Genomic DNA, 17268 nt, shown 5'->3' on the forward strand with positions numbered 1-17268 from the left:
CAAATTATTGTTATTTATATTATACTTAAGTTTCGGATCATCCATCGCCTTGAACGCCTTAGGACAGGCCCAAGTGGCCCTATCATTACACACAGGCCATGCAGGGAGCAGAGACATTGAGTTTAAAGGGAATATTATTTTAAATCTATCTTAAATAGCATTGCTCATCTTTGCCTAGAAAGGAGCCATCTTAGGTGGTTCAGGCATCTGGTTAGGATGCCTCTCGGATGTCTCCCTACCTAGGGAGACATCCGAGAGGCATCCTAACCAGATGCCTGAACCTCCCTAGGGCCTAGGGAGGTCCTCAAGGCACGTCCCACTCACTGGGAGGAGACCCCGTGGCAGTACGATATATAATACAAGAGAATACGCACGCGCGACAGTAACTTTTATTTTTGTAGAAGAGGCAAACTAATATTGTTTATGCCGTTGGCCTGTTTATGTGTAAACTTGAAACATTATTGTACTGTAAAAAGGTCTCTTTTCCCTTGATCTTTATCTTTTTTAGTATAACAGTATTAGTTTACTATAATTAGATTAATACCTTGATCTTTATCTTTTTTAATATAATAGTATTAGTTTACTATAATTAGATGAATACACGATAATCAACACTAACACTTTAATTTAGAACACAGCCAAATCAAATCATAGTACAATCAATTATTCAATCAAAGCAAGTTACTGTCGCATTTTGCCATTCATTTCCCACCACGGAGTGCCCTTGCATCTCGGAGGACAGGCAAGAGCGGCAGACTGGGCAGTGTCGGTAGGCCAATCAGAGGCAGGCGGGGCGTTACCATGTCTATGCTCGGACGTAGAAGATATACGCGTGGCAGACTAAGGCGCAGTTGGAGGAAACACATCGACTCACTGGCCTTGGAACGTCTCGGGATCCCCCAGGAGGATGTCACTAATGTTGCTCTGGGGAAGGAAGTCTGGACTGGAGCACTCTGGTGGAGCTGTTGCCCCCGCGACCCGACTACGGATAAGTGGTTGAAGATGGATGGATGGATAGAACAAGTTAACAACCATAAAAACTATTGCAATATGTAACTAAATCCCACTTGGAACATAATAATCGTGAATTCGGTTAAATTGTATCAAATAGCCTTCATATCATGAGTTGAGTGCAGGTTTAGTAGGCTATAGTAGCCTATATTCATCGCCATACTGTCCTGTGTGTATAGTGATTTGGTTTACTTTTAATTTTGATTCCAGCTACTCCTGACAAAGAAGCGGTTAAGTAAATAGCCTACACTGTAGAATTTGTGCCTTATATTATCATTCCAATTCATATTTTGACTTGTGCCTCCTCCTCCAAGATAATTAGCTACATGATAATAGGCTACACATAATTATAGACTACACTGTAGTCACTACAGTATCCAAAATAATCAGATGTTGAATCATATTTATACTGGTGTTTTACTGATATCTCGATGTCTGAGCAAATTCTTCTTCTTCTTCTTCTTCTTCTTCCTCTTCCTCTTCTTCTTCTTCTTCTTTTAATGGGGAAAAGGTCACTAGTCAAACTGTTAGAGATCACCAGCAGCAAAAATATTATTTTTACATCACAGGAGTAACTAGAAAAAGTGCCCCTCGGGACACGTCTCCTGGTGGCGCTATAATAGGCCAATATGAAAAGGGTGCCATTTCTTCTTATGCCTTGAGGCATTTTGTTCCAAAAATGTGTTTTGCAAAAATCCACCTGTTGGTGGCGCTATAACAGGCCAATGTGAAAAGGGTGGGATATATTTCTCAGCCTAGTAGGAAGGTCTGTGAAAGATTTCAAGTAAATTGCACGCTGCGTTCACTTGAGGCTTTTTGTTCAAAATGGGACAATCCTGCAAACTTTGAAAGCCAATGTTAGCCAATTAGGATGGAATATGAAATATCGGACAGATCCGTCTTGAACACATGACTATAAAGCCTTGCAGTCCTGCCTCCTTTCATGACGACGCCAGGCCCAGGAAAGAATTCCCTTTCCCATAGACATTTCAAAAAGTATTTATTTAAAGACCTTTTAAGCGTCGTACAAAGCCAACTCGGGTCGTGACAAATCATGACAATAAACACAATATTTTGGACCAAACAAATAATTACAAAGAAGAAAAACAAGAAAAGAAGTGTTGTAACCTGCCGTTTTCTTCTTCTTTCTAATTATTTGTTGTCATGATTTCTCACAACTCGAGTTGGCTTAAAAGGTCTTTAAATAAATACTTTTTGAAATGTCTATAGGAGGAATCGGGGAATCATTTCCTGGGCCCTGGTAGGGGGCGGGACTGCGACACGCTATAGAGATACTGTGTAACGATTTGTGGGATTCTTGGACAGAATCTGGAGGAGTAACAGCAAAAAAAAATGTTTTACAAAAGTCGACCCCCTGGTGGCACTATAACAGACCGTTCTGGAAAATTTGGGGCAGAGGTTCATCGTTGGCATCCAGGGAGTGTGCGTGCAAAATTTGGCATCGACCAGGTTAACGGTGCCGGAGATTAGCTGGTAACAGACGGACAGACACACACACACACACACACACACACACACACACACACACAATACACACACGGACGGACGGAGTGCAAAACATACTCTCTCCCCATACTTCGGCCTGGTGGAGACAATAATGACCAATGTCGACATTAAAGGCCAGTGATGTATCTTAAAGCCATTTTGGAACGGTAACCATGGCGATGTGGGTCATGTGATGTGAGTGAGAGTGTGTAGACTTGTGGCTGCTGGTGGAATAAGAGTACTGCAGGCTGGAACAGCCACCAGCAATGCTGTAAACTTCGATATAGGTCACTGGGATGCTTCACTAGCAACAAGGCAGACAGTCTCACAGTCTGTGCAAGACAGGATAACAGGCAGCTAGGGAACTTCTTTGGGGGGGCTTGTGCAGACTTTTGTTTTTCTGGGTGGCACATATGTTGGGAGGCATGGCACAACCACCACAATTGGCCCGGCTGATCCCTCTGTCAGCTGTCTAGATAATGAATGGTTTGTTTTCTCTTTTCTGTGGGCCTACACATAGCCTTCCTATGAACAATTATTTGGGCTATACGTTTTGCTGACTATGTTGGTGTTGTTTGTCTCATTCTCGCACACACATTTTTTTAAACAAATTAAGCACCTTTTGGATGAGCCCGTATTAATTGCTGCTATTATATACCCTACACCTGAAAAATGCTGACATTCAAAACATCTCTATCTACATCTTATATGCTATCATTCATTATAATATCAAGTTTCTTGAGTTTTGAGGGTGACTATAAAAACAAGTTGATCCCATGTTGTTTCTGTCCTATTGTCCATAGCACCCTCTCCTGTTCACGAAAACAGTCGATCTACAAGCTCACAGTGCGCCGCATAGTGACGCGTTGGAAGCTTGTATATCTGCCATTTTCGGCGAACGACACCGCTATACGACGAGGTTAGGCTTAACCCCCCGCCCCCATTTCTTTTAGTGAGACTTGTGATTGGTGGAGACAGGATTGCTGTGTCGTCATAGCTTGGAATGCCCATTCATCAGTGGACTTGGGCGTTGTACTCCGCATCTCATTTGCGGCGGGGGCAATTTCTCCATTTACAAATTCTGTCCGAGAAAAAAAATTGAAAGAATTTGCGTTCCTTCAATTACATCTTGCGGGATTTTTGCAAGCTTTTGTCGGTTCGCTGTGGCACATTTGTTTTCAAGTCGATTCCTTGGCCAATTTGAGAAGGAAGTGTCCGCGTTTGAGTAGAAATTTGGAAGGAAGCTTGCGGTCTTTGTTCATTCATTTCATCGGTTGGGTTCCTTTGTTGAACCAAAAGCATGGGAGGACAGGCAATCTCCAAAACCGCTGGGAAAGAAGAAGTTGCTGCAGAAGGCGCAGCTGTTGCAGCGAAGTCAAACGGACAGGTAAATCGCTTGGCAATATGTGTGTATATATATATATATACTAAAATGTTGTAAAATATCAAATTGTTTCAATTTTGCGATGTGTTGCGTCAATCATGGCGTGCTCCATGTTCAATTTAGCGCATCCCCACGCTCACCGGCATTCAGTGAAAGTGGCCACATGCATCCATTTTCAGTTTTTCACTAGCCACTTTTGCAGTCCGAATCTGAAATATTTGGGAACGAAACATGGATTTAGTAGCTTGATTCATTGAGGACCCTCGAATGATTTGATTTAAACATTTGTTTTTTGTGCAAGTAATCCCGCAAAAATAGTATAATTCTAGCTCCAATTTTGTGTCACTAATTACATTTCTGTTGTGCTGTTGGATTTGTGAATCTATGAGTTAATAAAATTATTTTTCTTTTGTATTGAGTGATGAAGGGAAGGTTTGGAGCAGCTCACTGGCATGGCCATTTTAATCACGATACCACGCCTTTGTTGCCAGGTTGAAGAAAAGCAATATGTTCAGAGTTCTGACTCTGAGAGGGGTCCGTTTCCAGCAGCATGTAGATTGAGAAGATAAATAAATATTATAAATGTGAAATATAATTTGATGTTTTGACAATAAGGGCCAGTCAAAATTCCCCAAATTCCTGCGTCCTTCTTTCACATTATGCCAGAACGCCGCCTGGTGGATTCTGGTAAATGGTGAAGTCTGACTAGCCTACTGCTGGTCTGCTGGAAGCCAGGGATCTGTCGTCACTCTCCTAGTAACAGATGTTGCTGCAGTTTTAGGACTATTTTCTGATTGGCTACCACTCTACTAATTTGAATAAAGGTGCACAGTATACCAGATTTCGCAGGGGGCTATATCTTGTGTAAACTTCTTCATAAAGGGCCTCACGGTGGCATCATGATTACAGATGGTATACACCTATGTCTATTTCAGATTGATATTTATGCATGGGTGTAGTATTGAAATGGCCTGCCCTTTCCCCTAATAGGAGAACGGCCATGCTAAGTCCAATGGAGATGCCTCTCCGGCTGCTGAGGAAGCCAACCAGGCCAACGGCGGCACTCCTGGTGATGAGGCACCCAAAGAGGCAGTGGAGAAGGTAGAAGTTGCAGATGCCAATGGAGACAAGGAACCAGCCGCCACAAATGGAGAGGCCTCCGCCAAGCCAGAAGAGGAGTGCACTCTCACCACCAGTGAGGATGGCAAACAGAAGAAAAAGCGCTTTTCTTTCAAGAAACCTAATTTCAAGCTGAGCGGCTTCTCCTTCAGGAAGACCAAGAAGGAATCTGAGGAGGGGGCCGACGAGGAAGCGGCAGCCCCTGCTGAAGGAGAGAAGGCCGCTTCTGAAGAGGAGGCTCCTGCTGCTGCAGCTGCTGAAGAACAGGCCAAACCAACCGACGCAGCCGAGGAGACAGCCAAGGAGGCCCCAGCTGAGGAGCCCAAACCTGAGGAAGTGAAGGTAGAAGAGAAGCCGGCTGAAGCTTCACCTGCGGAGCCAGAGACTGCAGCTAGTCCAGAGGCCCCTGCTGCTGCTGAGTAATCTTGGAACAAGATGCAGAACAGAGGACGAGGAGAAGTCAAAGAACCTGTCTGAGGATGTGAGGACTTGTCTAAAACCAGGGATTTTTTTTGGTTGTTTTTTGTTGATGTTGGTTTACTGTTCTACAACCATTTCATTCATAATGGCTGCAATGTCCTTGGTAGTGATGGACAGATCTGTGGAGGCGTTACAGAGGGTGACCTGCTTCGTCACTGATCCATCGGTGTTTGCATCTGTGTGTGTGTGTGTGTGTGTGTGTGTGTGTGTGTGTGTGTGTGTGTGTGTGTGTGTGTGTGTGTGTGTGTGTGTGTGTGTGTGTGTGTGTGTGTGTGTGTGTGTGTGTCTGTGCGCGCGCAAGAGTGAGTATGTTTTATACATGAAACCATTACTAACTGTATTGACAGGTTGCCGAATTTGACTATTTAAATGAAGTATTTGGTGCTGGGCAATTGGATGTAGCAGCTAAAGCTGTGTCTGCAAGATTTGACACATTGTGATATTTAAAGGGAAGTCCTAAACAAAGTCTTAATGTTGTCTTTTGCAGTGCAGTTGTTTACAACTCAAGATGCTCCTGTGGACACACTACCATTCCTGAACTAGATTTAGCTAATTGTCAAAAAAAAAAAAAAAAGGTGCTCATCACTCATTAGTTTCCACCATTTCAAGATTCTGTAGTAATGCACGTTGTATAGACTTTGATATTACTGGTTTTATGACTGAGATGTACCTAAATGACTGATGTTTTTAACAGATTACCCATTGTAAATGAAGTTTTCTTGTTTTTCACCATTTGTAAGATTGAATAAAATTGGGAGATGTTTTAAGCAAAATTTGCATCAAGCTGTGCTGACTACAAAATGAACTCATGGTTTTGATTTAGACTATGAAAGGCACTGGGAAACTGTAGGCAAAAGGCCAGTGCAATCTTAGAAATCATCTTTGCTTTTCTGTGTGTAATGAAGCTTCACCCTATTTGAGAAGGAATGTAACTTTGCCTACAGACGGTAGAGGATTTTTCTCTGGTGTTCAGCTTTTCCCGTGAGCACTGTGAAATAAAGAAATAACGTTTGAATTGGCACTCTGCTCATTTATTAAGGCGTGTTGGCCTATTTTCATTCTGTAACTCAGGTGTTAGATGGTATAGTTGCCTTATGATTGTGATCTGTATCCATTTAGAAGTAAATAGTAAATGCCTTTATAGCACCCTCTTGTGGTCACTTGTAAGGTGGGTGGGGTTGGTGTCAAATGTTGGGATTAAATAGTTGGTCTCTTAGTAAAGTTAATATGCTGCTAAAAACCAAGCTCTATCATTGAAGTATGTTGAAGTAATGGATACAAAACAAATAATCACAAACAAATCTATAAGTAACACATCTGAGGTGAAAATCCATGTTCAATCCAATCTATGTTAATGGCTGTAAGATTTAGCTGTGATTATCTGTCACTGCACTCCACAAGCGGGGACAAAGCAAGGAACTTGTGGCACTTAAAATTGCACATTATTCTTCTGCAAGTAGCTTGGAATTTGAGTGACAACCACTACATAATTATGCCGTACAACCTTGAGTTGTTTGTTTTATTCACAGTGCTCCAGCATTTACCCTGCAAATAGCAGTGCTCAAAATGTAATTTTTACGATGCCATGAACTGCTATCATTTCATCTACAGCAAAACAACTGCAGGCACTGATCTTAATTGACGGTTGTGCTTGCCATTGACACTTTGGGAATCCTAGGATATCCCCAAAACCATCAGAAAAACACCAAAGTCTCTTTAGGCATAAAAGATGGCAGCTACTCTTCTTCTTTGGGGTGTTTTTAGACTCCCACACCAGAGCCTATTTTAAACCATCTATTTGCTTTCCTCCCAGATTAACCCTCTGCACTGCAACACCAGCCACCGCAAGAAGGGTGTGTTTTACGCATAATATTTTTGGTCCCTGCTCTCTAGACTTCATGTCCTTTATGGACAGAATTTTGAGGTTAAAGTCTGACCACCACTGACCAAGTCTATGTTTCTCACGTGGATGCACTGTGTAATTGCCAATGCCACTTGCTACTGTTATATATCATCTATTTAAATTGTCAAATGAAAAGTAAATACAGGGGACAGAGGCCACATAATGCTGAATGAATGACCTACTTGGATTGAATGAACCTCTCACCAGGTGTGTATTTGAAAAATAAAAATGTCATATTTAAGTAAAATACTCCTAATCCTACAGAATATTTAAGAGGGTGTTGCCATGGTCAGGGTGCCTTAACCACTATCCACCACCACACTATGGGAACTGCCCTTTCTTCCTGTCTACCCCACCTCCGCTCCACCTCTTACCCCAAACCACAGGCCCGTCTCTGAAAGGCTGTCCCCTAAACTTGTGCCACTGTGGCTTGTGGCTGTAAATCCCCAGTAGCTTTCCCCCCCAACCAGCTTGCACTCTGTTCTGTCATACAGCTCTCACCTACCACTGCTCTGGAAGAGAAGAAAAAACAGCTTCTAGCTGTGCCACTGGATCCTCCCTGTTCCTCATCCCGTTAGCTATATTCAGAATACACCTTCAGTCTCGCTGGGGGAAAATAACTACTGGAGACTGGAGAGAGGCAGGCAGCAGCTGTCATGTGGGAATGGATTTGGTCTTTGGAAGCTCACCATTAGGTTGTATGATAGAGAACAGGCTAATAGTAAAATGGAGTTGATATATTGTACTATACTATAGGCCTACGTAGGCGAAGTAGCCTACTGCATGCTCTACATGATGCTAAGTGATTATTAAAGAATTTCATGTTTTATTGTATTTAGGAGCACTTATAACATGGTCTTGAAAGTCAAGTCATTTCCTTATTCCTTAGGATGTGGTTCCCAATTCGTTTTTAGCTCAAGACCCAAAAGAGAAATTAGACGTTTGCCCGGGAACAAAACTATTGGAGATAGCAGAGAGCTGCTATTTCACTAATTCTTGAACATTCATTTTTATTTGATCGATGAAATTCTTTTTGAAAAAAGTTTTAATTTGTTTTCAACTCATTGTGTTTATCTTTGTGGAAATCTTTTAAATAATAATAATTTATGACAAAATGTAGGAAATAAAAAATAAAGGGATATTCACTCTCAACCCTTGAAAATAGATCTGCAACCCACACAAATGGGCCCACTGTTTGGCAAACTGTGCCCAAGAGAGGATGTTATCTGGTATGGTCCAGGGAATGCTACAACTTTGAATTGAAATGTGGCTTGTGCTGTACGCCACACAAAATACTTTGTTTTCTCCTGTCACTGGAATCAGATAAATGTGTTGACAAAGTCATGCACTTTTTGAATACAAGATTCAAGATAATTTTGAAGTGATTTGTCAAAAATAATGAATAATTTCAGGACTAATACAGTAATCTTAGGGAAAACTCAGACAAAAATAAACATTTGGTTGGACATGTTTTATTTTGGTCATTATACTTTACATGACATAATGCATAGTTAGGGTATAACAATGATGGTAAACAGTTTGTATTGGCATAACAGTATTGTTGGTGCCTTGTATCCTTAAAATGGTCAATTTGACCATTACTGTTTCACAATATTCAAGTCACAACATGTTGCACAGAAAGTATTTGTGTACTTTTAATAAGATTATTGGTCACCAAAATAAAAGGTTGTACAAAAAACAGACAAACAAACAAAATAAGAATCACCAGTTGAAATCAGTAAAAAAAAGAGTGGAAAATATTTTTTCCGGACACAACACAGTTATAACACCTCAAATTTCACATGCTGTCTCCATTACTGGTAACTTTGTGGATTGCTTTCCCATCCCTGATAACCTGTTTTCATAAATTAGATTTCCTTCCTCTAAGCACCCATTTCTTGTATTTTTCAAGTCGAGATGCTATCATTTCTCAAAGAAGATAGTGAACTGCCTGTCTGTATTTGGCTGAGGAAAAACTAACAGGGAGTTTACTGTCGTTTGAGAAATAGATGGCAAATTTTGTTATGTGGGTTTTAGGTTTTCCTATCACGTTGAGGCAATAAGGAAGCCAGAGAAAGAGCAGTGGACATTCTCGGCAGCGAAGACGCCATTGGCCTCCTCATCTGGGATCTGGAGGTAGACTGTGTCCTGCTCATCAAGCTGAAGGACAGCGCTACCGGACATCTGGTCCAGGAAGCCCTTATTGTACTCATCATAGCTGAACATAACGGCGTGGCCGTTCTTGTACAGAGCCACCAGAGCGTGAGCTCCATTTACGTGGATGCTGTATGCAAAGTAATAGACTCCAGGAACCTGGCAAGTGAACAGGCCGGACTCAGTATCATAATGATTCTCAGCGTTGTACACAACCTGGTCGAACTTAATGGGAGAACCAGCAGCAGGGTAGGGGGTGGCCAGGGAGACGGTGAAAGCAGACATTGGTGATTTGACCATGATCTCACCAACTCCCATGCTCTTCTCAAAAATGACCTCACCTGGGGGGCCGGGTGGTCCTGGGGGACCGACTGGGCCGTGGGCTCCATCATTGCCATTGTCACCAGGCAGACCAGGGGGGCCCTGAGGTCCAGGGATGCCCTTGGCAGTGAAACCGGCAGGTCCGGGACTTCCAGGAAGACCTGGGTGTCCCTTCAGGCCAGGAGTACCGGCGGAGCCAGAAGGACCACTGGGTCCTCTGGGTCCAGGTGCGCCATCAGAGCCAGAAGTGCCGGGCTCACCTGCACGGCCGGAAAGTCCCTTAGGCCCAGCAGGGCCGGGGATTCCTGAGGCACCGGTGATCCCTGGAGCACCAGAATCACCTTTGTTGCCTGTAGCGCCAGTGGCTCCTCTGGGGCCAGAGGGGCCAGCTGCACCTGAATAACCCTGCTTTCCTGGGAATCCCTGAGCTCCCTGATCTCCCTTGTATCCCTTATGTCCCTGAGATCCAGTGGCACCTGTGTCACCCTTATCTCCAGCAGCGCCAGTCGCACCTGTGAAACCTCTAGGGCCCTGAGGACCACTGGGACCACCGGGACCAGTGGCACCAGTGGCGCCAGTGTGTCCTGTTGCACCTTGCTCTCCCTTAGCACCTGTGGCCCCTGGGGCACCTGTAAAACCTCTATCTCCCTTCTCTCCATTTGCACCTGGCTTGCCATATCCAGGGACTCCAGGGGCACCGGTGGCACCAGTTGGTCCCTGGTGGCCCTTAGGGCCAGAGGGACCTGGCAGACCTGGGGCTCCATTCTCACCTGGCTTGCCTGACATACCTACACCTGGGGCACCAGTGTGACCCTTGAGCCCCTGTGGTCCCATGGGGCCACTGGCACCATCCCTACCTGAGCTTCCTGACTTTCCTGGCTCACCTGGCATACCTGCCTTTCCTGGCTTTCCTACTCCAGACTGACCTGGGGCTCCAGTGGAGCCCATGGGTCCAACGGGTCCTGTTGCCCCCTGAGGTCCGGGAAATCCCACCCCTCTATCACCCTTAGCCCCTGGCAGGCCAGGCACACCTGGATGTCCCTTCAGACCACTCTCACCCCTGGGTCCCATTGCTCCAGGCAGACCACCAGCTCCAGGCTTGCCAGTTGCAGAGAGGCCAGCAGGTCCGGGGCTTCCATTAGATCCGGGCATTCCCCTGGGTCCCTGGGGGCCAGAGGCGCCAGTGTCGCCCTTGTCACCGTGAGCTCCGGGAATGCCGGATTTGCCAGGTCCACCTGGGGTTCCGGGCTTGCCAGCAATAGAGTGGCCAGGAGATCCTGGTGGTCCGGCAGGGCCCTGGGATCCAGGAAGTCCGACAGCATCCTCACCTGGGGCACCAGGAGGGCCAGGGGGACCCTCGGGGCCAGGCTCACCTGGGGCACCAGGCTCACCAGCAACTGAAACCACTGTGAAGGATAAAGCAAGAAGCTTCATCAGTATACCTCAAAAACATCCTACATTTCAGAATACTGAAAATTATTAATAGAAAAGGAGCCTAAAGCTGTTTAATTGCATTTTTGTGAAGGTAAGTAAGTATTAAATTGTATTAAATGACAATTCAGTAAAGTATCTGTCTGTTAATTGCATAGTACAGTAGCAGAGTTAAACTAAACTAAACTACAATAATTACTACAAAGCTGTAATCTGAGCTAATCTCATGACAGTACATTGTAATAGTATTGGATAATAGTAATGTAAAGTAATGTTTTGTCGTATTTGCATAATAACAGAGTTGAACAGATGATCTAAGTACATATTTCCATCTTTAATGTATAATAGACTCTTGTTTGACAACCAGTGAAATATTTGTAAACTGTGCAATTAAAAATAAGTACAGTAAGTAAAGTAAGTACATACACAGTGTGTACAAACACTCACAATTAAAAATCTGACTGTGTGTGTGTGTGTGTGTGTGTGTGTGTGTGTGTGTGTGTGTATGTGTGTGTGTGTGTGTGTGTGTGTGTGTGTGTGTGTGTGTGTGTGTGTGTGTGTGTGTGTGTGTGTGTGTGTGTGTGTGTGTGTGTGTATGCATGTGTTTGTTTGTGTGTGTGTGTGTGTGTGTGTGTGTGTGTGTGTGTGGGGGGGGGTATGTATGTGTGTGTAAAGCAGGATGATGTATGCTGAGTTGTTACTGGAAAGACTAAACTAGCTCTGTTATAATAATTAATTAAAGTTGAATAGGTTTTGCATTAAAGTCAGATAAATGGTTGAGTACTTGATCAAAGTTATCCTGTTACTGACATTTCAACTGCTTCAAAATGTTTAAATGTGTAATTATATCTGCTGTGTGTTAACTAGTATTATATTTCATTTGATTATTTATTTTATAATATGGTGGTCAATGTTGGTTGAAGGAAACATCCAGGGTACTTGTTTGTAAAATGCAGTCCAAATGAGAGGGAGACTTCTTTTATTTGCTGCCTTAATGTGGTCATACGCCTCAGAGTGTAAAAAGGCACTCCTTGGCCAACCAAAGCCTAGTTTAGATACAGCCAAACAGATGTTTCTACTTCAGAGTGAGTGAGGCAGGCACACCCAAACCAACCACACTTCTTGGGTGACTGACCTGTAATTGTCAGTATCACACTAAAAATAGTTCAGCGAGAGGTACATCACACACTGTGAAATCCTGAGTGTTCATTTAACAAGAGTGTACAAATGGAAGTAAATGGATCCATAAAGGTGGTTGCACACTGGACACATATTTCGGAAAACCGACGGAAAAACGCAGCTGAAAATCAGAAAAACGCGTCCAGTGGGCAACCACCTTTCCATTTGGTTCCATGTGTACACGTTCTGGATTACAAATGGATGAATGAATACTGTGTATTTTAAACTTTCTTTTCAAATACAAAATGACATTAACTAGGCCTACAACTCTACAAGTGCATGAAAGCAAGGCATGCACAATTGGTACTGCATGCATGTATCCCTACACTGAAAAATACAATATCTATTTAGGAAAGTAAAGCATGTGTTGTTGAATTCTACAACAACACATGCAACACTATTGTGCTTTAACAGATAGTCTTTATTTCAATGTTATTATAGGATGCCATCTATATTGTATTGCATTGCATCTATTATATTACATAATAGATAGCTATATGAGAATGCAAATGGATCATGCCTTTTTAAAAGTCAAAGTCATAATATGTAGCCTACTTACATTTAAAAAAGTACACCCTACAGTAGCAATATGAAAATAAGCTACTTCTCATTGTGACTCAATGAGAAGTGGATGATAAGCATATTGTACAATCCTCAAAATAATAAACTCAAAAACAGTTAAATTAAAAACGGATCTATATTATATATAATATAATATTATATGATATATATAATCATATAATATTCATTTCACGATCCCAGACTGAAAATAGTGAATGTGCAGTAGATCCAAATATTTAGTTTTAAAGAAAGAAATGAGCCGAATGCGAGGCTAAGAAAGAAATGACTGCAAGGTAACCAAGGTTGCATCCTCTATATTAAATAAGGGTTCCCTACACTGCAACACTGTTTGCCTAAAGCACTGTGTAATTGGACAAGTAGCCACACCCCTTTAGCCAATCAGATCACTGGATGGTTCAGGATCAATTAAGAGCTCAAGTTTCAGAGTAGTAGGGCCATTGCAGTGACCTGCCTCAATCTGTCTGTCTGTCTGCAGTGTTCCTAAACGCCAGAATAGGGATGCTTAAACACTCAACTGAAGATCCAAAGGTAAGAGGCAAGATTGAGAAAGCGAGTGAATGAAATGCTTAGAATGCTCAGAAAGAAAGTAATTCTTACCGTGGCTCTTGACAGAGTAGGGCTGGTACTGGGGGGCGGCCTTGGCCTGGTACTGGGGGGCGGCCTTAGTCATAACCTTCTTCACCACATATCTGTCTCCATGAGCTGTAGTCAAGGCCACCAAGAGGAGGAGGATGCTTGCAACACGTACGTCCATTTTGAAAAGTCAAATCTGCAAAAACAACAAAAAAAGAGTTTTGAAGACATTCAGAATAACCAGTGGCTTAGAATGAGACATGGGAAAAGTTTGTTTTAATTGTTCTACTTCCGAACACAGATCTACAGTGCTGTTGTTTTCCAGTTCTTTAAAGCCATAGTACATTCTGTTCCAAGCTAGAAACGTTTATCAACATACAAATAAAACCAACTCTGCTACAAATGCATACATCACTATGGAATGTGCAAATACATCATTGTTTTGTTTTTTTGCATGTACAGTATACATGTACAAGAAGACCCAGCTGAGCTAGTGTAGCAGGATTTCAATTTCAATGTTATTTTTCTGTTGGAGCATCCTGGATCCTATACTGGATGCTGGGAGAGGCTGAAGTGCCTCTAGAGTCTACAGCCACTTCAACCTCTCCCAGCATCACATATGCTGCTCAGTTAGAGGAACTGTATAGCTCTTGAGTTAGAACAAGTCAAGATCATCCCCAGAACCGTGGCCTGGACGCTCTCCCATGGAACAGGAGCCCCAATCAAGGCCTAGACAAGAGCCTGAATGTTGTCTATATTCCCCCAGAGATGGAGATGGTAGAAACGAAGAGAAAAGGCAAACATACCAGCATCCAAGGGAGGGGAAAAAAATGTCTTCTAACACCAGTGAGCTCCTGGTGCTTCTGTATATCCTTAGGGTAGGAGCAATACTTGGGATGTGCTGCCTCTTGGTACAATAATCTGGGTATTTATACTATATCTTCCTCTCGCATCATTAAAAAAAGCCCCCACCACACAAGTACCTCCCTCCTCAAGAGCTCCAGTAGGCTGTAATTAGCAGACAGATCTGCCCAATGCAGGCATGTCACATCAGGGTGCCTCCATGCCTCGAATATCCAGACACATGATTAGCACTTATTTCAGTCTTCTTCTGTACAAAATAAATTATAACGTCAATTTCACACCAAAATAGGTAACAAAAATAAAAACGGCAACACTGTTTAGCGGAGGAGCATAAGCTCAATATTTCCCTTCAAAAATACATTACTCTTAATATATTTGGTCATATATTTACTTTTTCATTTATTTAACATGCATATATGAATATTTATTCAACTGCTCCATGTACCCATATATCAATGGCAACAATATACAGAAAACAGGTCTAAATAAATAACACAGATTTTCTGGGGGCACCTATAGTGCTTTACAAAGCTGCCATTGAGGATGTACAGGAATAGACTCATCTCCAAATCTCCTTTTAGCCTGCTGGCGTAGACCTGGACTTAACCTTTCCTGACTGTCTGGACACCTACTTCCCCCCTGCCATGATAAGGTAAACAAGGGAACTGTAGAGGCAAAAGCTGGTTATGGTCAGACAGTAGTGTAGTAGTTCTCTTCCCCTCACAGGAGACTGTGTGTAAATCTATATCAAGTTTTAATCATGATAATTTTTCATCATTATTATATCTAACCGTGGATATCTACTGGAAGGTAAACACATTAATCATATTTAACAGTTGTTTTTATCCTATTACTACTCGCTGCAGGTGATAGTTGGTGTGCTTGTGTTTGTGGTTGATCAGGACAGAGAAGCTTTGGATTTCAGTCGCTATTTCAGGGGGAACAATTTATAGTCCTTTAGTTGTGTATTTTTTAAGTGCTTCACCCTCCAAACAACTAATAAAGCTATATAAAAAGACTGCTGGAAAAGACATTTGGACCTTGTTTCTGTCTTGGCCGTGAATGCAGGGCAGTGTGTGGTGCCGTGTACATGGATGCAGTATCCTTGTTTGGACACCGGAGGGCAGGTTTTACTGCTGCTGTACAGTGTATAGCACAGTACCTCACCAGAGTGGGATGATGCTGCTGCTGAGGAGAGGCCATGCCCCTGTGGTCACTTGTTGTTATTTTTGGCCCCCACAGCACATATACATCATCAGAGGCTTTCGGGCCTATTCCTACAATTACAGCTGGTGTCTCTCATGATGTTGTATTTCCTCAATCAACTCTATCCTCCAGTATTATCCTCCCTCACCCTCCACCTTGCCCTGCTTACTTTGGGATCCTCCAGCTGTAATTTCTCAATTTTACCCCAGCCACATAGGAAATGCATACACCCAAATAATCACATGTTCTACAACACACGAGTAGCCATAAGCAATGTGTAGGGTACTCTCTATTCCATCCTAATCCTTTTAGAAAATACTATAGGACCATTTATGGATATCTCCTTCCTGTGTTCTCATAACATATACTGAATGCTGTTGAATGGTGTTTGAATTTGTATGTATTTGTATAAAGGATAGTGCTGGGGCAGATGATAAAGGGGTTCAGCAAGTTTCTGTGAAAGCGCCTGTATCATAAGTGACACATACTGTACAGTAGAAGCTGTTTCACCACAGGTATAATTAAAGATTCTACTGGGTGGAATTTGTTTGAACCTTTTTTTTTTCTTTTTTTTTTTAAATTAGACCAAATTATCTGTAATTTTCCAAAGTGCTACCTGGCAGAGCTTACAGTAGTTAATCATGGTTTGACATGCATTGTTTGTACATGATGCCAATCAAAGAAGACACAAATTAATTTGGTTTTCCCACTTCCCGATGTTTGCAATGCGCTCCATGACTAAGCACAGGCTGGCTTAAAAATGTAAATGTAATGTAAAAAGAAATGTCAGATTTCACGTACAACTAAGATGCATGCAGTTAAGATAAGAGCAGAAACACATAGAGGCGACCATCATAAATGCCAGGCATGTTTTACATTTTGATCATACAAGTTCACTCTTGTCATCAGTGGAACAAAATCATGATTGTTCCAACATTTGCAGTATTTTGAAGCTGTACTGTGGCGCTGTGCTGTGGTGCTGCTGTATTTGATACACCATGTGTTTCTTATCTTATGCCACCTATTTTGATATATATTTTAGTCACAGTATATTATTTACAAGCTCTGTTTGTGTTTATGACCCCCAAAAACAGTCCCCGCCATGGCAGCTTTAGTTAGATCTAGCTGAAATGACAGAGCAGCAGAGGGTGGGGTCAGGAATTTTATAAGTTTCTACATTCAGATCATTTTAGTTTATTTGTGTTTTTTAAACGGGGCAAAACCACTGAAAATACATTTTCTGTTTTCAGTTACATTTTCGGAGGACAACGATTCATCTCTGCATCTAAGAGAAACATCAACAACCTGCATTGGCATATGAACCCGTGTGGCAGCAGCACGGTTCATGTTGTGCCCCTGGAACAACAGTGTACCTTGGCATGGGGTAGGTACAAATTAACAGGGCCATTTGGATGTTGTTTATATCGCCACAGCATATATTTTCTTTATTTTCTCAACACACCACTGCATTCATCTGAGAGGGACCAAATGTTTGTTGGTAATTTGAAGGCTCTGTTCATGGCATTTTCTTCCCTCTTCTCTGCACAACTCATTA

At 42.5% G+C, this 17268-nt stretch overlaps 3 protein-coding genes across 3 annotated transcripts in view; 2 read left to right on the forward strand and 1 right to left on the reverse strand.

The window, feature by feature from the left end:
* Positions 1–3527: 3527 nt before the first annotated feature.
* On the forward strand, positions 3528–6519 carry marcksb (myristoylated alanine-rich protein kinase C substrate b). Its single transcript, XM_079529045.1, has 2 exons — positions 3528–3904; positions 4892–6519. The coding sequence occupies exons 1-2, from the start codon at positions 3818–3820 to the stop codon at positions 5441–5443; spliced, it is 639 nt and encodes a 212-aa protein (XP_079385171.1). The 5' UTR covers positions 3528–3817; the 3' UTR covers positions 5444–6519.
* Positions 6520–8858: 2339 nt separating this feature from the next.
* Positions 8859–14545, reverse strand: col10a1a (collagen, type X, alpha 1a). Its single transcript, XM_079527586.1, has 3 exons — positions 14450–14545; positions 13668–13839; positions 8859–11284 (listed from the first exon to the last, which is right to left on the reverse strand). The coding sequence occupies exons 2-3, from the start codon at positions 13822–13824 to the stop codon at positions 9450–9452; spliced, it is 1992 nt and encodes a 663-aa protein (XP_079383712.1). The 5' UTR covers positions 13825–13839; positions 14450–14545; the 3' UTR covers positions 8859–9449.
* Positions 14546–16983: 2438 nt separating this feature from the next.
* Positions 16984–17268, forward strand: part of LOC306941974 (uncharacterized protein) — a 62441-nt gene continuing 62156 nt past the window's right edge. Inside the window, exon 1 of the mRNA XM_079527617.1 lies at positions 16984–17097. The gene's annotated coding sequence lies outside the window, so the exon portion shown is untranslated. The remainder of the gene's footprint in view (positions 17098–17268) is intronic.

This window comes from Electrona antarctica (genome assembly GCF_951216825.1).
Source record: "Electrona antarctica genome assembly, chromosome: 18".
NCBI lineage: Eukaryota > Metazoa > Chordata > Actinopteri > Myctophiformes > Myctophidae > Electrona > Electrona antarctica.

Bases quoted from the DNA above. Each gene is read 5' to 3' on its own strand.
- marcksb (XM_079529045.1), top strand. From the start codon at position 3,818: ATGGGAGGACAGGCAATCTCCAAAACCGCTGGGAAAGAAGAAGTTGCT. The intron at 3,905-4,891 runs GTAAATCGCTTG...TTCCCCTAATAG, and splicing joins CAGCGAAGTCAAACGGACAG to GAGAACGGCCATGCTAAGTC.
- col10a1a (XM_079527586.1), bottom strand. From the start codon at position 13,824: ATGGACGTACGTGTTGCAAGCATCCTCCTCCTCTTGGTGGCCTTGACT. The intron at 11,285-13,667 runs GTAAGAATTACT...TATCCTTCACAG, and splicing joins CTACTCTGTCAAGAGCCACG to TGGTTTCAGTTGCTGGTGAG.